The sequence below is a fragment of the Megalobrama amblycephala genome, linkage group LG16 (genome assembly GCF_018812025.1).
Source record: "Megalobrama amblycephala isolate DHTTF-2021 linkage group LG16, ASM1881202v1, whole genome shotgun sequence".
Taxonomy (NCBI): Eukaryota; Metazoa; Chordata; class Actinopteri; order Cypriniformes; family Xenocyprididae; genus Megalobrama; species Megalobrama amblycephala.
Window position 1 is genome coordinate 22405757 of NC_063059.1, and position 20291 is coordinate 22426047.

The 20291-nt window shown below is 37.5% G+C and overlaps 1 protein-coding gene and 1 long non-coding RNA gene across 9 annotated transcripts in view; one reads left to right on the forward strand and one right to left on the reverse strand.

The window, feature by feature from the left end:
• Positions 1 to 18593, forward strand: part of si:dkey-103g5.4 — a 29913-nt gene extending 11320 nt beyond the window's left edge. For 3 of the 8 annotated variants that reach the window (XM_048160158.1, XM_048160154.1, XM_048160159.1), the window contains 22 exons: positions 513 to 652; positions 919 to 1220; positions 3563 to 3720; positions 4026 to 4253; positions 5134 to 5469; positions 5540 to 5914; positions 7686 to 7856; positions 7930 to 8087; positions 8180 to 8317; positions 8488 to 8635; positions 10587 to 10720; positions 10953 to 11069; positions 11238 to 11427; positions 11506 to 11571; positions 11664 to 11804; positions 11885 to 11944; positions 15062 to 15178; positions 15442 to 15593; positions 17199 to 17285; positions 17550 to 17696; positions 17793 to 17951; positions 18112 to 18593. In XM_048160158.1, the coding sequence (XP_048016115.1) occupies positions 513 to 652; positions 919 to 1220; positions 3563 to 3720; positions 4026 to 4253; positions 5134 to 5469; positions 5540 to 5914; positions 7686 to 7856; positions 7930 to 8087; positions 8180 to 8317; positions 8488 to 8635; positions 10587 to 10720; positions 10953 to 11069; positions 11238 to 11427; positions 11506 to 11571; positions 11664 to 11804; positions 11885 to 11944; positions 15062 to 15178; positions 15442 to 15593; positions 17199 to 17285; positions 17550 to 17696; positions 17793 to 17951; positions 18112 to 18270 (3683 nt within the window). In that variant the 3' untranslated portion in view covers positions 18271 to 18593. Of the gene's footprint in view, positions 1 to 512; positions 653 to 918; positions 1221 to 3562; positions 3721 to 4025; positions 4254 to 5133; positions 5470 to 5539; positions 5915 to 7685; positions 7857 to 7929; positions 8088 to 8179; positions 8318 to 8487; positions 8636 to 10586; positions 10721 to 10952; positions 11070 to 11237; positions 11428 to 11505; positions 11572 to 11663; positions 11805 to 11884; positions 11945 to 12115; positions 12274 to 15061; positions 15179 to 15441; positions 15594 to 17198; positions 17286 to 17549; positions 17697 to 17792; positions 17952 to 18111 lie in introns of those variants that run through there. The other 5 variants (XM_048160155.1, XM_048160156.1, XM_048160157.1 and 2 more) reach the window with 5 other exon arrangements.
• On the reverse strand, positions 1056 to 3654 carry LOC125248360. Its single transcript, XR_007180292.1, has 3 exons — positions 3518 to 3654; positions 1473 to 1558; positions 1056 to 1196 (listed from the first exon to the last, which is right to left on the reverse strand). It is a non-coding gene; the product is annotated as an uncharacterized LOC125248360 (long non-coding RNA).
• Positions 18594 to 20291: the final 1698 nt, after the last annotated feature.

Here is a 20291-nt window from a genome sequence, read left to right on the forward strand (position 1 = left end):
CCTAAAACAGAAAAAAGGAAATTTTTATTTAATGAAAATCACTTTTTTTCTACATTAGAAAATGAACAAACATGACATGCATTGATTTTTGAACTTTATCAGATTGAAGTATAGGGATCCCCCTATACTTCACAATAAAGGACACTTAGATCTCAAAATCTCTTTTATTTGATCCAAGTAACATTTGAACATACATTGCCAAGATTCTTTATCTGCTTAAGATAATAATGATATCAAGTTACATTGTGATGGCAGTAGTAAACTGACTCATTTTACCCTCATGTGGTGCAAGTATTTAGGATATCCCTGCTGTTTTGGCAGAACCATATCTCTCTTTGACAAACATTAAAAGTCCTAGACAGCATCGTACACAGTTACCAAAGATTACTCTTTGCCTTCAAAGCAATGATTGTCAGGAGATTTATTGGGCGTGACACATTTGGCTTTCCTATTGTATTGTATTAGCTCTGTCCAGAGCTAGAATTCCCAGACTGTGCTCGCATTGCCCACAGCGGTGGCTCTGGTGTCAAATGAGTTCTGGGACTATGAAGAGCAAGTGGATCTTGAAGCCTTCAGTTCCAGCACCTTCTACGACATCCTGCTCAAGCACAGCGTGTCTGTCACAGTACGTCTCGGACAGCTCAGAGGAGAGGTGAGACTTCATGGGAACAATAGTCTTAATTCTCACCCCTCAAATATCCCCCTCATAAAGTTCAAACATATTTATAACATATATTGTATAGCGTCACTGAGATGCTCGGTTGTAATTGTTTCACTGTTCAGTATGATACTATGTAGTATACAGAAGTAAATTGTTACTTCCCTGGGGCGAAGTGTGGGTTAAGTTGTAAAATGAGTTGTAAGTATAGCACTCCTTTGTAAGCTTGTTTTATTGAAGGAAACGTGCACCCTGTCTAGGTGAAGCAGCTCTACCAGGGGGTGCTGGGAAAGTTGAGAGAGCTCCACCCTGACTGGAGGAAGTTTGGTGGGAAAACTGAAGGTCTAGAGAGACAGGTGGAGCAGGAGATGGTGCGACGAAGAGCGCTGGGCAATCAGCTGACACAGCTACTGGACAGTCAGCTACAGATCCTGCGGGTGGAGATGAAAGCGCAGCAGGCCATGCAGAAGACCTTCAGAGCGCGACTGAGGGAGAGCGCCAGGCTTCTCAGGCTGCTGGCTGAGGGTCAGACCTCACACTGGGAAAAACACATCAAGCAACAGTATGTCATCAAGAAGCAGATATGTATCTGTCTGTTTTTATCTATGCTCATTTGGTTCATACATGCTTTGAAGTTTTCTATTATCAAATTAATCATATGATACACCCAGTAATTAAAGGATTAGTTCACTTTCAAATGAAAACTCAAGCCATCCTAGGTGTATATGACTTTCTTCTTTCTGATGAACACAATTGGAGAAATATTAATAAATATCCTGACGCATCCGAGGTTTCTAATGGTAGTATGAGTTACCAAACGAGTATGAGCTGAAGAAAGTGTATCCATCCACATTCATCCATCATCCATCCACACGGTTCCGGGGGGTTAATACAGGCCTTCTGAGGCAAAACAATGCGTTTGTGTAAAAAAAAAAGGTCCACATGTAACAAGTTATGAAGTAAAATATCTAGCTTCTGCCAGACCGCCTTCCGTATTCAAATGGCGTTGCGTCAGTTACTCTTTTTTCGTAAGTTGAATAGGGAAGGTGTGGGATGTAGCGTAAGCTTTTTGAACTGTGAGAGTTTTACACTTTCTTCATAAGTAGAATACTGAAGGCGGTCTGGCACCATTATTAAGAGTGATTAAGTAATCATTCACTGCCGTTCAAAAGTTTAGGGTCAGTACGATTTTTTTCTTGGAGAAATAGATATATTTATTGAGCAATAATGTGTTAAATTTATCAAAATTGCTGTAGACATTTATGTTACAAAAGATTTCTGTTTCAAATAAATGTTATTCTCTTGATCTTTCTACTCAGAAATTTAAAATGTTTCAGAATTTCCACAAAAATATTGACTGTTTCAACACTGATAATAAGAAATGTTTCTTAAGCACCAAATCAGCATATTAGAATGATTTCTGAAGGATCATGTGACAAACATGACCAACTCCAAACTTTTTACGGTAATGTATTTATTTTTTTACTTTCACATCACTGTGATTAAGTGAAAAATATAAATGATATCACTGGCCTACTTTCACAGTAATCTATTTTACAATTAAGTTGTCAGTCTGTCTGGACTTAAGGGCTACTTACAGTAAGACAAATTCTTGTATTACTTCTGTCATATTTTTTTCAGTCATCTATGTAGACATACAGGCATCTCAAGACACCCCTTTATCCCCCTGGCTTAATCTGTTCAAATTTATGTTGCAATTTTAATTTGCGTTAATTAAAAGCAATAGAATTGAATTTAGCAATGGTTTTCTTAGCTGAGTGAATGTGTGTAAATGCAACTGTGCAGTTACAGTAAAAAGGTTTCTTAAAAACAAAATTTCCCCATAATAAATGGTGGAGAATCCCTTCGTCTCATCCTTGTCCTAGCCCTCTTATCACATTTCCAGATCCATAATCACAAAGCGAGTGTGATTGTCCAATGACTGCTGTGATGAAATTGGGTCTGTTTTTTTGTGGTGTCTGTATCCAATACATCTGCCTGGTCACAGTAAGATTTATGTGTTGTTATCATGATATGAAGAGAGTTAAAAGTTTCATTGAAGAGAGGACTGGAAACTAGACATTTAGCCTGTATTCATGTTTGTGACCAGTGTTGAACTCATAAAGCACAACAGATAACATAAACAGAGACAGCAGCAAGGTGTCCTTGAATCCATGAACTGCATGACACCACCCGGCCACTACAAAACCAGTGTCTGTCTGACTTAATGCCTCTGGATGTACTCAGCCTTTGCATAACCCTTCAATTCCCTCCGTTCCTCCTTCTGTTTTCACACTACATATCACAATAACACTTGAAATCTAGTATATATATATATATATATATTTTGTTATATATATATATATATATATATATATATATATATATATATAACAAAAGTGACAGTGAATACTTTAAAGTTGTTAGAAAAGATTTCTAACATTTCCCAAATAAATGTTTTTGTTTTTTTTAAATCAATCCTGAAAATATCTATGACAGTTCCACAAAAATATTATGTAACACAACTGTTTTCAACATTAATAATAAGAAATGTTTTTTTAAAGCACCAAATCAGCATATTAGAATGATTTCTGAAGGATCATGTGACACTGAAGACTGAAGTAATGATGCTGAAAATTCAGCTTTTCCATAACAGGAATACACTTTAAAATATATTAAAATAGAAAGTTATTTTAAATTGTATTAATATTTCCCAAAAAGGGCAGCCTTTGTAAGCATAAAAGACTTAATTAAAAAAAAATAAAAAATAAATCTTACTGACCCCAAACTTTTGAATGGTTTGTATTTCCATGTGTGTGTATTTAATACAATATTAAATTTAATACTTATATTCCTTACAATTTTTCTTCATCAATTCTCTTCGGTATATGTTGTGCATTGCAGTGTTCTGGAGCGAGTAGCTATGCTGGCAGATGAGATGACAGAGATGGTATCAGTGGAGAGCCAGAGGCAGGGAGCCTGGGCTGTGCTTAAAGAGGGCACTGGAGCACAGCTATTATGCCCTGCAACTGGAACAGTCCTCAGTAGGGAAGATGTCATTGGTCAGAACCATTTGTTTGAGAATTTACAAATATTAACCATGTATTTCAAACCTAATGTTATTGTATATGGTAAGAATGTCAGTGACTGTGCAATCACGCCCCCTAGTGGAATTTTAACAGAAAATTGTCATAAGTCTTAAAGTGCAGCTACACCACTAGGTGGAGCTATTTTACAACATAGCACATTTTGCTGGTCAAATCCTGACAAATATACTCTGAGGCTCAACTTGGCATGTATGTGGCATGACTGATTGATTAAAGTCTGTGGAAACACAGAAAGATTGCACTCTTTTTCCCCTCCACAGCTCCTGACGGATCTGTTAGGGCTTGTGATGCTGTTCATGTAGACCCCATCACAGGCCTCATTCAACCCAACTCTAATGCCCATATGTTACTGGCCAGTGGGCACAGCATGCCAGTGCCCCCGGACTTCTTCCTGCACCCCCAGACTGGCAAACTACTGCCTGTGGCGGGAAATGTGGGCTTTGATCCTGCTTCCTCCACCCTTGTCTTTATAGCCGATGCTTGTGTGGGTGAGTCACTTAAAGGGTTAGTTCACCCAAAAATTAAAATTATCCCATGATTTACTCACCCTTAAGCCATCCTTGGTGTATATGACCATATTCTTTCTGATGTACACAGAGTTATATTCAAAAATATCCTGGCTCTTCCAAAATTTATAGTGTGTACTGAATGGGGGGCATGACTTTGAAGCCCAAAAAAGTGCATCCATCCATCATAAAAGTAATCCATACTGCTCCAGGGGGTTAATAAAGGCCCTCTGGAGCAAAGCGATGGGCTTTTGCAAGAAAAAATCCATATTTAAAACTTTATAAACTAAAATAACTGGCATCCGGCAGATGGATGTACACATACTGTGCAAGTTGACTTGCACCACAAGAGTAACACCTAACGGTTTAAACTTATGGGGCTGTGCAACAGACTCAAGCTCCTCTTCTCATTTATCGAAATCCTCCGACATTTCCCGTTAAAATTTCTTGTTTTAGACTTCTATGTATATTTTATATACTTATATGGATATTTGTTCTTACAAAATCCCATTGCTTCACTTCAGAAGGCCTTTATTAACCCCTTGGAGCCATGTGGATAACTTTTATGATGGCTGTATGCACTTTTTTGGGCTTCAAAATTGTGCACCTAATAAATATATAATAAATAAATATATATTTGCGATTGTGTTCGTCTGAAAGAAGATAGTCACATACATCTAGGATGGCTTGAGGATGAGTAAATCATGGAATAATTTTCATTTTTGGGTGAACTATCCCTTTAATATGCTAGTTAGTAGTATGAATGTAAAGGAATATTCTGTGTTCTACATGTTAATCTCAGTCAGCAGCACTTGATTACAATTCAAATTCAGAGGCACTTATAATGGTTTTCTCTTACTAGGTGAGGTGGGAAAATGGGAATCACCTCTGCTGCCTTTCATTCCATACCCTCCATCCCGCCATGCTGAAATCCATGCTGCTTCCAAACTACGGGGGCTTCGTTCAGGCCAAAGACTGGTGCTCGGAGGACCGATGTGTGATTATGACACTGGTGTTTTGGTGCCTATTCTAGCAGTCACCATCCATCCACAAACAGGATTGGTTTATCCTTTGGGTGGCGTGCACATGTGTCCCATCTCGCGTCTGCGGCTGCCCATTCAGATTGGCTCTCCCATGCTGGACCCACGTACAGGCAACCTGGTGCTCATCACGGGGATTAGTCTTGATCCCCATACAGGTCTGTTTTCTGAACGTTGAAAAAATCTCAGCACGCTAAAACAGCCTGATTGATGATTGTGTCTGTTTAGGGGCTGTACTTCCAGTTGGGGGGCTCCTCCTGGGTGAGTCCTTCATCGAGCCCTTGAGCGGCCGGATGGTGCGGGTTGGTGGAGGCAGCGTGCGAGGAGGGAAGGTGGTGCCTCATGCTGGGGGTTTCCAGGCTCTGCTTGACAGCCAGGCTCTGGGCGCCTGCCTGCGGGTGGCGGAGCTCCTGCAAGGTTGCAATGAGGAGTGGAGCTCAGCAGATGCAGATCTTCAAGGTGACCTGGATAGACTCTCGACAGCAACATCTGAGCTGGAGCAGGCCTGGAAAAGCAGCCAACACTGTATGTTGCAGCTGCTGAGTCGTCTGGAAGCTGTACAGGAACAGGCCAGGGGTGTGGCCGAGAATGGAGGTAGTGTGGGTGGGTAGGAGCTGTTTACTACAAAAGATCTGTTCACTTCAAGATCTGTATATTAATATAAAGGTTAGGTCAATGCAAAAATTACTACAGTTATTGATACTTTGGTAAATCTTTATCTTTTACCCTCCATTGAGCCCTGCCTTAACTTTTTTTTCTTAACATTAACTGTTCAAATGAGGCTTTTTTCTTATCTGATTTGCAGTCTTTGGAGTTATTGCATAACGATTTCTTTAAAGAAAAAAGGCAAATAAAAATACTGTGCAAAAGTCACAATGTATTCCAGTCTATGTAATAATAATATCCAATTGATATTTACCACTCTATGAACAAATTTGACTGAAAAACATGCTGTTCACAGACATTTCCATACATTCTTATGTGATGTTGTGTAGAGGTTAGCAGCAGTAACCAAGGGGGCGGAGCTTAGTGAAGGATCATTTAATATGGGATCTCATTTAAACAGTGCAAGAGCTTTCAGAATGCTTGTCTGTTTGATTATTTTTGGATATTTTATGATTACAGTGGTGTTTAATAACTAGGTTATGCAAAAAAGTTGTATTAATATTATGCGATACACTACCATTCAAAAGTCTCTTATTCTCACCAAGGCTGAAATTATTTGATCAAAAATACTGTAAAAACAGTAATATAAAATAACTGTTTTCTATTTTAATATACTTTAAAATGTAATTTATTACCGTGATGGAAAATGTGAACCTTTTATTTAAACTTTTGGTAACACTATAATAACTGCACGCTATGAAGCATTAGTTACGCATTAGTAAATAGTCAATTCATCACTTATAAAGCATTAATAGACATTAGTAAGCAGTTTATAAATACAGCTATAAATGCTTTATTCTTGATTCTTTATAAGCATATCTATGATGTGTTTAATAATTGTATTTTCATACTTTATTAATAATCAATTGATAATTTCTAAATTAAGTATTACATTATTTACAAAACAGCTATTAGGGAGCTGTCAGTTGTTCATAAGATCATTTAGGAAGTGTAAGTAAATGATTAATAAACTATTTAAACATTAATTTATACATTTTATTATTTAGACATGTAGTAATAGTTACTAGTGTGTTAATAAATGCTTTATTAACACATGTTCCTACTGCAATTCATGATTAATTCAGGTAGTTATAAAACATTTTGAATCGGTCAGTTAACTATTTTTGTGAGCTCATCTAAAGTGAGGACTATTTATACTTTTTAAAGCTTTTATAAATGAGATTTAAAGAATCAGTTATCTTCTGCACTGCTGTCCTCTAATGTTTTAAAGTTAGTACTGAGGTAGTTTTGACACTAGGAATGTGTTAATAAGTAACTAAGTAACTATTTCTATATAATAAGATGCATAAATGTACATTTAAAAATTTTATTAATCATTTACTTACACTTCCTAAATGATCTTATGAACCACTGAACAACTCCTAAATAACTGGTTTCTGAATAATGTAATACATAATTTAGAAATGATAAATTGATCATTAATAAAGTATGAAAATACAATTATTAAACTCCTTATAGATATTCTTATAAATCAAGAACAAAGCATTTATTGTTGTATTTATAAACGGCTTACTAATGTCTATTAATGTTTTATAAATGATGAATTAACTATTTACTAATGCTTAACTAATGCTTCATAGCCTGAGTTATGAAGTGTTATTATTTTTTCATTTTATATATATATATATATATATATATATATAAATTTTACTGAATTTTTTCCTTCTTGCTGCTTCTGCTCTTTTAGGGGAGATCAAGCTGCCTGGCATCGAGCTCTCCTTGCCAGCTCTTCCCGGGTTGGAGTATCCTGACCCCGGAGGCTCGGGTTTGAATGTCCCAGTTCTCGGAGCTCAGTTGGACTGGGTGTCAGGCTGCATGGTGCCTCTGGCAGGAACCATGGAGGATGCAGATGGTAAAGGTAATGTAGGTTACTAGGAATGTCCAAATCCTGTTACATTAATCTCTAGGTGTTAACCTATTACTGCTCTCAGGGCTGGTTCCCATACGTTTTGGAGCGCAAACGGTGGACCCAGTGACAGGGGTGCTGGCTCCAGTTGTGGGGGCAAATCTGGATGTTTGGAAGCAGACTGTGGTTCCTGAAACTGTGTCTCAAATTCTGACTTTAGGAGAAAACCCAGACAGTGTCATGGTGAGTGAAGTTGAACTAAATCACAGCTGCATAAAAGCTCATTTGGCTTGGGGGGTGTTTATATGTTTGCAAAATGTGTTTGTTTGCCCCAGGTGGAAACCCTCCAGAAGGAGAGCAGCGTACGGGGCAATTACTGGCGTGAGCAGACACTGAAGGAAGAAGATATGGTGGGAGATTTTGACAGAGCCGTTAAACACTATCTGTCTACTTCTGTACACGGGTCTGAATGTGTGAGTTGACTCCTCAGAGATGACACTGCACTCTGTGGCCTATTTAAAATGCAAGTCTTTTGACCAAGTGTCTGTTTATATTTCTGTGAGTGTCAGTGTGATAGAAAGCGTTTCCACCATCCTTGCATCCCAAATGAGATTCTGTGCATGTTCGTGTGTGCGCGAAACAGATAGACTGGACGGACACAGACAGGCAGCTAAGGGAGACTGCCGCTGAGATTCAGGAAAGCGCTCAGTGTGAGGCCCAAAGAAAAGCTCTCCAGAACTCAGAGTTATCTCTGCTTCTACCAGCCCATGTGTTACACACTCTCACAGGAGGTCAGTCCTCACGCTCATACTCCCACTGAGAGCGCAAACGGTCATGCTTTAAAGATTCAAAACATAGCAGTCATGATCATTGTGTACACTACCATTTAAAAGTTTGGATGCTATGCTCACCAAGGCTGTATTTATTTGATTAAAAATACTGTAAAACAGTAACATTGTGAAATACATACAATTTAAAATAATAAAAAATAATAAATAATAATAATAATAAGTTATATGTTTTCTATTTTATTATATTTTAAAATGTAATTTATTTCTGTGATGGCCATAGCCATTACTCCAGTCTTCATTGTCACATGATCCTTCAGAAATGATTCTAATATGCTCATTTGCTGCTCAATAAACATTTACCATTATTAGCAATGCTGAAAACTTAAATTTTTTTTTGTGGGAACTGTGATCATTTTTTTTTTCAGGTTTGATGAATAGTTGAAAAGAACAGCTTTTTTTTTTTTAAATAGAAAACTCTATAAAACATTAATATGTCTTTACAGTCACTTTGGATCAATTTAATACATCCTTGCTAAACAAATTAATTTATTTAAAAAAATAAATCAATCTTAATGACCCCAAACTTTTGAACGGTAGTGTGTAATATAGACAAAAGTACGGAAGAGGATTAGGGCCAAGCAATAATAAAAAATTAAAAATACATCTCGAGATTAAAGTTGTTAAATTTTGAGAAAAAAGTCGAGATAAAATGTTGAGAATAAACATGTTAAATTACCAGAAAATTTTTTTGAGAAAAAGTAATTTAACGAATTTGTTCTCATAATTTAATGAGTTTATTCTCAACATTTTATCTCGACTTTTTTCTCGAAATTTAACGACATTTTTCTCATAATTTAACGACTTTTTTCTCGAAATTTAACGAGTTTTTTCTCGTAATTTAATTACTTTATTCTCAACATTTTATCTCGACTTTTTTCTCGAAATTTAACGAGTTTTTTCTCGTAATTTAACGAGTTTATTCTCAACATTTTATCTCGACTTTTTTCTTGAAATTTAAGGAGTTTTTTCTCATAATTTAATGACTTTATTCTCAACATTTTATCTCGACTTTTTTCTCGAAATTTAACGACATTTTTCTCATAATTTAACGACTTTTTTCTCGTAATTTAACAAGTTTTTTCTCGTAATTTAACGAGTTTATTCTCAACATAACATTTTATCAACATTTTATCTCAACATTTAATGTGATAATTGCAAGAATCTTTACACCGGTATTTTCCATACAATGACAGTTCATAGTGACTATAGCTGCTCAAATGCAAAAATATGACAAAATATCCATAAAAGTAGTCTTAACTTCCTGTGCACTATATTCCAAGTCCTCTGAAGTCATACAATAAAGTAGATTTGTGTGAGGAACACAGATTTTGGTCATTATGCACTGATAATCTTCCCCTCCAGTAAGCGGTTAACTCAAGAATCAAATAATTGAATTCCAATTTATGAGCAATTCAATCTAATTTGTTCATCAGTTCTGAAAAAATCGTTTAGTTTTGTGAACAAGGATCAAGATCACAAACCAGTTCAAAATAATGATTCCTTCACTTATTCGGTTCTTGAATTCGACTCACTGATTCATTGATCTGTTCGAGTAAATGACTAACAGTAGAAGAGTAACATAACTTTTAGAATGTTCCTCACAAATCATAGGACTTGTAATAAGAAGACTTGTAATATGGCGTATGAATCATGTGGACCACTTTTATAGTGATGTAAATTTTGGAGCTAACCATGGTAAAATGTAACTATTTTACAATATCAATCATAAAATGTGAGAGTTTGTTGGCTAGATGTCGCTATTAAATCTCATTGTTTGGAAAAACATATTGCCCTCAATTTTGTTTTATAAAACAGCTTTAGGGTTTGGAACAACATGATGGTGAGTAAATAATGACAAAGGTTTCATCTCTGTGTGAACTCTTCCCTTAAGGAGACGAGGAGGAGTGGGAGCAGCAGTGTTACTGGCACACCAGGCTTAAGGCCGTGCTGAACCGAGTGAGTGTGTCCATGGAGAGATTGCAGACAGACCGGGATCAGCTATCAGTACAGGAAACACAGCATCTGGTCAGCTTGTTTTCACTTTGAAACACTCACCCACAGAGAGAAACATACAAATCTGCTGAGCTCATTATTATGTCTTTAAACAGTTGAATGAGCAGATCAATACTTTGGAAGCTTAATGTCCATCATGTGACTATTTGTGCAATTGCCAATATTCTGGCTTTGCACTGTCCATTTTCCAGTTTAATGGAGTGTGCTCTAGGATAAATAACACAGTGTCTTGTGATTATCACAGGATGAGGAGCAGGAACTGTGGGAGCAATTAATGCAGAGACAAGCAGAGCTGGACGCTGTGCTTTCGTCTCTCCACTGTGCTCGTCTGGTCTGCCAGCTGCGTGCTGACACCGCGCAGGTAACACATGCCGGAGGCTAGATGTGCAATGCATGCTCGTGGCACTGACCGATAATTGTATAGCGATGTCCTTGGTTTACCTTAGAGCTGTTTTGTATATATTTGGGACAATGCTTTGGAAGCCTTTCTTTTCCCTTGACAGTCTACTAAATTGATTCTCTTCTCTAGTCTTTGGAGTCTGGCACATTCTGGTTTAAAGATTTTGGTGTACTGAAGCCTAAGGGTGCGAGAAACCCTCTGAAAGTAATAGCCATGACTCAGCAGAAAATCCTTCCTCGGCTTGAACGACTTATTCAGCTGTTGGAGGAAAGCAAAGCACTTGGCCAGTGGACCAGCACACAGCGGCAACAGAGCTCTGGTACAATATCCTCATTTATTCCTTATTATAGAAACGTTAATCATGTTTTTGTCTCAGTTGCAAAATCTATCTCAAAAGGGAAGCAGGCGTTTGGCCGGGAAAGCGATTCCAGAGCATGGACTGAATCGGCGTCTGTTGTGAAAGGTATATTTGAATGCACAGAGAATAAATAAAGAGTTTCTGGTTGTCAAGTCTGTAGAATTTCACCGCTGTGTTTGTGTCTCCTGCTTCGCCAGGTGTCTCGACTCAGTCCTTTAAAGATCAAATCAAGACTCCGTCTGCGAGTGAACAGAATGCCATGGTGTCCTCTCTTCCTCTGTCAAAGCCATCTTCCACTCAGAAAAGCCAGGAAAAAACACATCTAAACCACAGCCAGGGTGAGGCTTTCTTATGTCAGAGATGTTAAAGGCATCCTCATTTCAGATCACGACATGATGTTCTCTCTTGTTCCATTCAGATGTCCAGTCTCTCCAGGAACCTGGTCTGTCCGCTTATATCAGTATCCCAAAGCTAGCAGGTCAGAGTTTTAGTGGAGCTCTTTGAGTGAAACTAGCATGTGTTTAAGACTAAAAATTGAATTTACCTTGGCATAGTTGAATAACAAGAGTTCAGTACATGGAAATGACATACAGTGAGTCTCAAACACCATTGTTTCCTCCTTCTTATGTAAATCTCATTTGTTTAAAAGACCTCTGAAGAACAGGCGAATCTCAACATAACACCGACTGTTACGTAACAGTCGGGATCATTAATATGTACGCCCCAACTTTTGCCAGACCATGTTCAAGACATTAGACAAGCCAGTATTAACGTCTGGATCTGTGCACAGCTGAATCATCAGACTAGGTAAGCAAGCAAGGACAATAGCGAAAAATGGCAGATGGAGCAATAATAACTGACATAATCCATGATAACATGATATTTTTAGTGATATTTGTAAATTGTCTTTCTAAATGTTTCGTTAGCATGTTGCTAATGTACTGTTAAATGTGGTAAAAGTTATCATCGTTTATTACTGTATTCACAGAGATCAAAGTCATGTCATTATTTTCAACACTTGCAGTCTGTATAATTCATAAACACAACTTCATTCTTTATAAATCTCTCCAACAGTGTGTAATGTTAGCTTTAGCCTGTTAACCACGGAGCACCATCAAACTCATTCAGAATCAAATGTAAACATCCAAATAAATACTGTACTTACATGATCCGATAGGCTGCATGACGAACACTTTGTAAAGATCCATTTTGAGGGTTATATTAGCTGTGTGAACTTAGTTTATGCAATGTATTATAGAGTTGCGAGCTCGGGGGCGGGGAGCGCAAGCATTTAAAGGGGACACGCACAGAATCGACGCATTCATAATGATGCCCCAAAATAGGCAGTTAAAAAAATGAATAAAAAAAACTCTATGGGGTACTTTGAGCTGAAACTTCACAGACACATTCAGGGGACACCTTAGACTTATATTACATCTTGTGAAAAAGCATTCTTTAAAGGTCATGTTTCCACAACAGGAGAACAGTGAAGCAAAAACATGCTTTGTTACATTGCTTTAGCACATGGCCCAAGTAGTTACTGAGGCTATTTACGCATTTTTGCTATGGCAAGCAACACAATTTCTATACTTAAGGTTTAAACCATACTTAGTTAAATTTAAATTCTGTCATTAATTACTCACTCTCATGTCGTTCCAAACCTGTAAGACATTCGTTCATCTTCGGAAAGCAAATGAAGATCTTTTTGATGAAATCTGAGAGCTTTTTGTCCCTTCATTGACAGCCTTTTCTGGAAGCTCAAACGTGCTGCATAACCAATGAGGTTCATTCTCGTGTGTTACACAGCACGTTCGAGCTTCCGGAAGAGGTTTGTTCTCTCGACTAAACTGCTCAATTCACATGGATTAGTTTTACGATCTCTTTATAAACTTTTTAAAGCATCAAAGTTGCAGTTGCGTAGGTTGTCAATGGAGGGACAAAAACCTCTTAGATTTCATCAAGAAGATCTTCATTTGTGTTCTGAAGATGATGGTTGAGTAATTAATAACAGAATTTTCTTTTTTTTGGTGAACTAACCCTTGAATACTTGTATTGTCTATACTTGCTCACACTCAGGGTTAAAAGTTTGTTCACATCCCTTACCCTAAGTATTAAACTTCAGCACATACATGCAACATATGTCAGTGTTGTAATACTCGAGTCCGCATAAAACAAGACTCGGACACAAGTCTGTCTCAAAGACCATATTTTCTATGACTAGTTGAGACCAGCAGCAAACTTGATCTTGAGACAGATTCAAAGGGGCTCTATGTAAGATTTTTACTTTAAAGGTCCCATGGCATGAAAATTTCACTTTATGAGGTTTTTTAACATTAATATGAGTTCCCCTAGCCTGCATATGGTCCCCCAGTGGCTAGAAAAGGCGATGGGTGTAAACTGAGCCCTGGGTAAATTGAGAAAATGAAAGCTCAGACGGCCCAATCTGGAATCTACCCTATATGTCGTCATAAGGGGAAAGGTTACCTCCCCTTTCTCTGCTTTGCTCGCCCATGAGAAAATGAGCTACTACAGTGAGATTCGAGCACAATTTTTTTTTTTTTTCCTCGAGAGACATCATGCCTTGTAAATGAGCAAAGCATGGCAGTTGCTCAGTGTTTGGATGTACAAATGAACACCTTAGTATTTTTTTAGTTCCTTCATCCGAGCCTATGAAGAAACAATGGGTTAATTTTATTTTCTCTGGTAATGCGCCGATACAACTTCCCATAGTTTTGTATATCTGCGCCACACATTTCACTGACGACTGTTTCCTCAACGTGGGCCAATACAGCCCAGTTACTGTCGCTAATGTAAAGGTGGATAGCATCAAGTGTGTGTGCGAATACACACACTGTAACGCGAGTGTTGTACATTTCTTTGTTGTTTGGATAACAATATTTTGATATTTTGAATATTTTGAATTTGAACTGCAGTACCTATTTTGACCACTGGGTGTCATTCCTACATAGAGCCCCTTTAAAGGGTTAGTTCACCCAAAAATGAAGTACTCACCATCATGTCGTTCCATGCCCGTAAGACTTTCGTTCATCTTCACAACACAAATGAAGATCTTTTTGATGAAATCCAAGAGGTATCGGAACAACACATAGGCAGCAACATCATTGAACCTTTTGAGGCCCAGAAAGGTAGCAGACATTGTTAAAATAGTCAATGTGACTACAGTGGTTCAACCTTAATGTTATGAAGTGGCGAGAATACTTTTTGTGTGCACAAACAAAACCAAAACTATTTTTTCTCTTCCCTGTCAGTCTCCTACACAGTAAACATAGTAAACGCAGTGCTTCCGTGTTCTACATCAGAATGCCGACTCATTATTGGCCTTCATAATATTAAGGTTGAACCACTGTAGTCATGTGGACTATTTTAACAATGTCTTTACTACCTTTCTGGACCTTGAAAAGTGCTATGATGTTGCTGCTTATATGTGGTTCAGATACCTCTCGGATTTCATATTTTACAATTTTTGATATTGTAAACTATAAAACATTCAGAATAAGTTACCACTTAGCAATTTAGCAACAAAAAGTATCTCAAATGATTTTCCTGTTCTGTATTTGTTTTTACGGTGTTGCAGAAGAAGATTGGTCCAGACTAGTAGCGCTATCTCCTCTCTTCCAGCTGATGAAGGAAGTGGAGCAGCAGCTCAGGGATAGTGCCAGAGACAGAGGCACGCTGAAGATCCAGCTCTCGGGTCAGGCTCTAATTATCACCACTGAAACGTGCAATCTGATCTCATCAGAACTGCAAAGTAATTAGTATAGCAACAGATGACTTAAAGCCATGAGAACTATCAAGTACATGTCAGAAATATAACTAATATTATTTTTAGCAGCAAAGTTCAAGGGACGTGACAATGTAATTAATTAACAACTTTATATTTTTTTTAAATTTGCAAAGAGGCAGAGTGATCAAAGTGTGACACATTAAATGGTGTGTGTTGGTACATGCATTCAGGTGCAGGCCGGTCGTTCATGGATTTCATGGATGCTCAGTGGGAGTGCGAGGGGGAGCTGATTCTAGTGAGCTCTGAAACACTCAACCCACGAGAGCTTCTGCTCTACCAGCATGGACAGTTTCTCCTCCAGCACCTTCACTTACATAAAATGGTCTGGATCTGTCTGTCTTTTTTCACTTGCTTTTATGTGTGTTTCTCATAGACTGTGTTGGGGAGTAACTAACAAAACGTATCTACGTTATGTAACTTACATTTATTTAGTAACATGACAAAAAGAGTAGGTTTTTTAATGTTGTTAGGTTCCACATGTCGCTAATCTTTGATTTGTTCAGACAGATCATTTAACTGAACCCCACATTGATAGTTATGACATTTTACAGTTTATTTTTATAAAACGGATAGTTCCGACTCTTGATTCTGATTCTTGGTTGAGCCGCGTTTGAAGCCGTTGTAAAATTACCGAAAACATACAGCTGACCGCATTACATAAGTATCGCTGCGCCACTGAGTGTGTATGTTGCTGCGTCTGTCTTAGCAACCACTATTAGCAACGTAAACATATGTTTGTTCTCAATTGATTTTGTTCATTGAAGCTATTACTGCATTATGTAGAAGAGTATTGTGAGAGAGATAGCTATCAAGTGACCGAGTGTATTACCTGCATTCAGATTTAGCATTTTCCTTCAGGTCAGTCCTATGTTCATAATAAAATTTCTGTTTGAATGTCCGGTGCTATCTAACGGGTTTTCCCGTGCCCTGCACACACTGACAGCGCTAGTCAAAGCTTTTGTCATTTGCGTCTTGTTCCTTGTTCACAACAAGTTTCAATATATCTTTGCGACTGAGTGACTCGCTCACAAAAAAAACAACTTTGCTGCCATCTAATGGCGTAATAAATGTAACTTCTGTTGCTGTTCATGGTCAGGAACTATTTTTTCCAGCGGAAGGAAGGCTTTTATTTCATGAAAGTTGCATTGATACATATTTTTTGGCTTTGTATTGTGTGGTAACTGTTTTATAAAAGCAATAAGCCCTGTGAAGCCGTGGTTTACAATGAATTTATAACAGCTAAGGGGCTCCACTCCGCATTGTGCCTAACAGCGGCCCTTAGCTGTTATAAATTCATTGTAAACCATGGCTTCTTGGGGCGTATTGCTTTATAGCTATAATCAAAATAACATTAGATAAAATATTTATTGCAACAATTGCACAAAAGAATTGGTTTATTACTGTTTTTGACTCAAATTATTTGTAATCAATATAAATGATATAAATATAAATGATAGTGATAGTCTGCTCACCAAGGCTGCATTTATTTGATCAGAAATAAATAAAAACTGTAATATTGTAAAAGATTTTTACAATTTAAAATAACTATTTTCTATTTGAATATATTTTAAAATTTTTACATTTAAAATGTATTACTGTCATGGCAAAGCTGAAATTTCAGCAGCCATTACTCCAGTCTTCAGTGTCACATGATCCTTTAGAAATCATTTTAATATGCTGACATTTCTTTTTGTTATCAATGCTGATAATTGTTGTCCTGTTTAATATTTTTCTGGAAACAGTGATTTTTTTTATTTTTTTTTCAGAATTCTTTGATTAATAACATTCAAAAGAACAGCATTTATTTGAAATAGAATATTTTGTAACATTATAAATGTCTTTACTTTCACTTTTGTCAACTTTTGATTGCAATGGTTTCATGCAAATAGCCTTAAGTTTATTCACAGCTTTGATTTCTTCATTCCAGATACCAGCAGTAACACTTCAACTGGCTTCTAGTCTTCCTTTCAACGACTACAATAACAATGCTTTCCGCAACTCTTTCTATTATCAGGTATTTCTAAATTTATGAATGCACATATTGAACCAGTGAAATATAGAACATATGGAAAGTTATTAACAATTTATCACACTTTGAGAAGTGATAATTAGCACCACTTTTCCTGTGATATAATTGGTTTCACAGCTAGTTCGGTTGCAGTAAGGTTAAATGCCCTCATTTGTCAGTCACCGCGTGAGCGATAATTAATTCATGTTAAGCACACTTAGTGCTCTGTCATACAAACCCCTGTGCACTTAGCACTTCCTATGTCTTCAGGAGGGAGATAGGACTCTGTTTGTTCGCAGTCGGAGGTTGCAATCGGTGGGCGGCCTCTCTCTGCTGCTCATGCACTGTGCTGCACACATTTCCACCGGACAGATGAGGGCAGACTCTGCTCCTGCCTTCCAAAGGGCCTTCTTCAAGGTGCCATATACAACCGCCTCACACAGCACAGCTTGAACAAGACAAGAAGGAATGTCCTAATAGAGTCTTTATTAATGACCTCGTCTCCATTTCCAGGCTTTACAGGTGGGCCTAAGTGAGCTGTTCCACGCCAGACTGGGACAAACTGATAGTCCAGACGATGAAAGGACGAAATATTTGGCGTCGGATGCAGCACTCGATGGTCTTCTGCTGGAAAGAGTGCAGAAGCCAAGTCCTGGGATTTTCTCAGAGGATGTAAGTTTGATTTATTTCGCCATATTCTCCCCTTACGTTCTCAGTAGCTGTTGCCAAGTAATTCACAGGGATGTAGCAGATGCCGTAGGATCAGATTGATGTGGCAGAAGTGATATTTGTCAGAGTGTGAGATTTCGGATGTGTGCTGTTTTCCGGGCAGGAGGTTTTGGGGCATCTGCGCAAATACAGAGAGGCTTCAGTGTACCGTGAGGTCGAGAGTCTCCTGAAAGAGTCCCCTAAGAGCCTCGAGATCAACCACCTCAACACTGACCCGTCAGTCAGCGATGGCCCAGACAGCCAAGATGCCGCTCCTACATGAACTGACATTTTAACTTTGAACAGCGCTGCCTTTCTGACAGTGATGAATCCAGCTTTCAAAGGCATGTTATATACTGCAAGACATTTGATGGCCTTATCATCTTGGATGATAACGGCACTTGGACCAGCTTAGAGCTCCTAGTTATGTTTCAGTTTCTTTGAGTGGTGACCCTACATAGCTAGCAACTACTTTCTTACAAAAGTTGAAAAAAAAAAAAATGCCTTAAAGGATTAGTTCACTTTCAAATTAAAATTTCCTGATAATTTATTCACCCCCATGTCATCCAAGATGTTCATGTCTTTCTTTCTTCAGTCGAAAAAAAATTAAGGGTTTTGATGAAAACATTCCAGGATTTTTCTCCATATAGTGGACTTCAATGGAGCCCAAACGGCTGAACATCAAAATTACAGTTTCAGTGCAGCTTCAAAAAGTTCTACACGATCCCAGATGAGGAATAAGGGTCTTGTCTAGAGAAACCATCGCTCATTTTCCTTTAAAGGGTTAGTTCACCCAAAAATGAAAATAATGTCATTTATTACTCACCCTCATGTCGTTCCACACCCGTAAGACCTTCGTTCATCTTCAGAATGCAAATTAAGATATTTTTGATGAAATTCGATGGCTCAGTGAGGCCTAGTTCAATATTAATATTATAAAGCAACAATAATATTTTTTGTCAGCAGTTCGGAGCGCCAGAGTCACGTGATTTCAGCAGTTTGACATGCGATCCAACTCATGATTTGACACAAAAGATTCATAACACTCCGAAGCTTCATGAAGCAGTGTTTTGAAATCGGCCATCACTATATAAGTCGTTATTTTGTTTTTTTGGCGCACCAAAAATATTCTCGTCGCTTTATAATATTAATATTAAACCACATGAATGAACTGTAATGCCAAGCGAGATATTTTATTTAACAGAAGTCGCCTACATCGAACGGCCAGTTTGGACTACATCCCTCTACTTCCTTCTTTAATGACGTCACTAAAACAGTTTTTTGACAAACCTCCGCCCACAGGAATACACAAGAGTTGCGTTTGTAGAGTGTGTTTGTCACCATGTCGTCGAAACGCTGTTATTTTCATCCCGCAGTCCAATCACCGGGTCTGATTCCGGCTCAAATTGATAGGGTAAAATTAAAGACATGTTTACAATAACACTGAGCGCTGCATCTCCACGTTATGGTAAGAGCCGTGACCTTTCCGGGCAAGGAGCGCTCAGAGCTGTCGAATCACAACACAGGAACCGCTGGCACAATCAGAACTCGTTACGTATTTCTGAAGGAGGGACTTCATAGAACAAGGAAGTCATCAGCCCGTTTTTATGACAGTGGAAACAGCGGTATACAGATAAGTAAATTATGTGAAAAATACTGGGTTTTTTTACACGCGAAACATGAACACATGTTATATTGCACACTAATAAACACAATCAAAGCTTCAAAAAACCACGAAAAATGGGACCTTTAAAATCAAACACTGAAATGGTTAATATTACCATAAACTGCATAGGCCCAACAAGTGAACCTTTATTTAATGCAGTTTTAATATAGATTTTGAGGATAAGGGCAAGTTACACAATTTGACAATGTTGGAATCTGCCTAAGGGGTGCGTTTCCCAAAAGCGTTGTTAGTAATAAAGAGTAAAAATACAGGAAATAATTGTTTAAACTGAATTTACTAGATTAAATGACATTTTTAACAATTAACTATATTATTTATAATATATCTATAATCATAATAAAATTGTTTTTTTTTAATAGCAAAAAAAAAAAAACATGATTGTGTTTCCATGCCTTTCCAAAAGATTAACAAAATATACTGTATATAGACAGATTAATTACGGCAGTCAGAAGAGAAAAAGATGTCAAATTTACGTTACTCTCTCAGCCGTTGTATTAAAATACACTCTCGCAGCAGTGTTAATGATTTTTTTTTATAATTTAATGCTAAGATAATAGTGTTATAAATGTACCTTCACATTTTTAAAGATGAAAAAAAAAAAAAAAAAATGTATATAT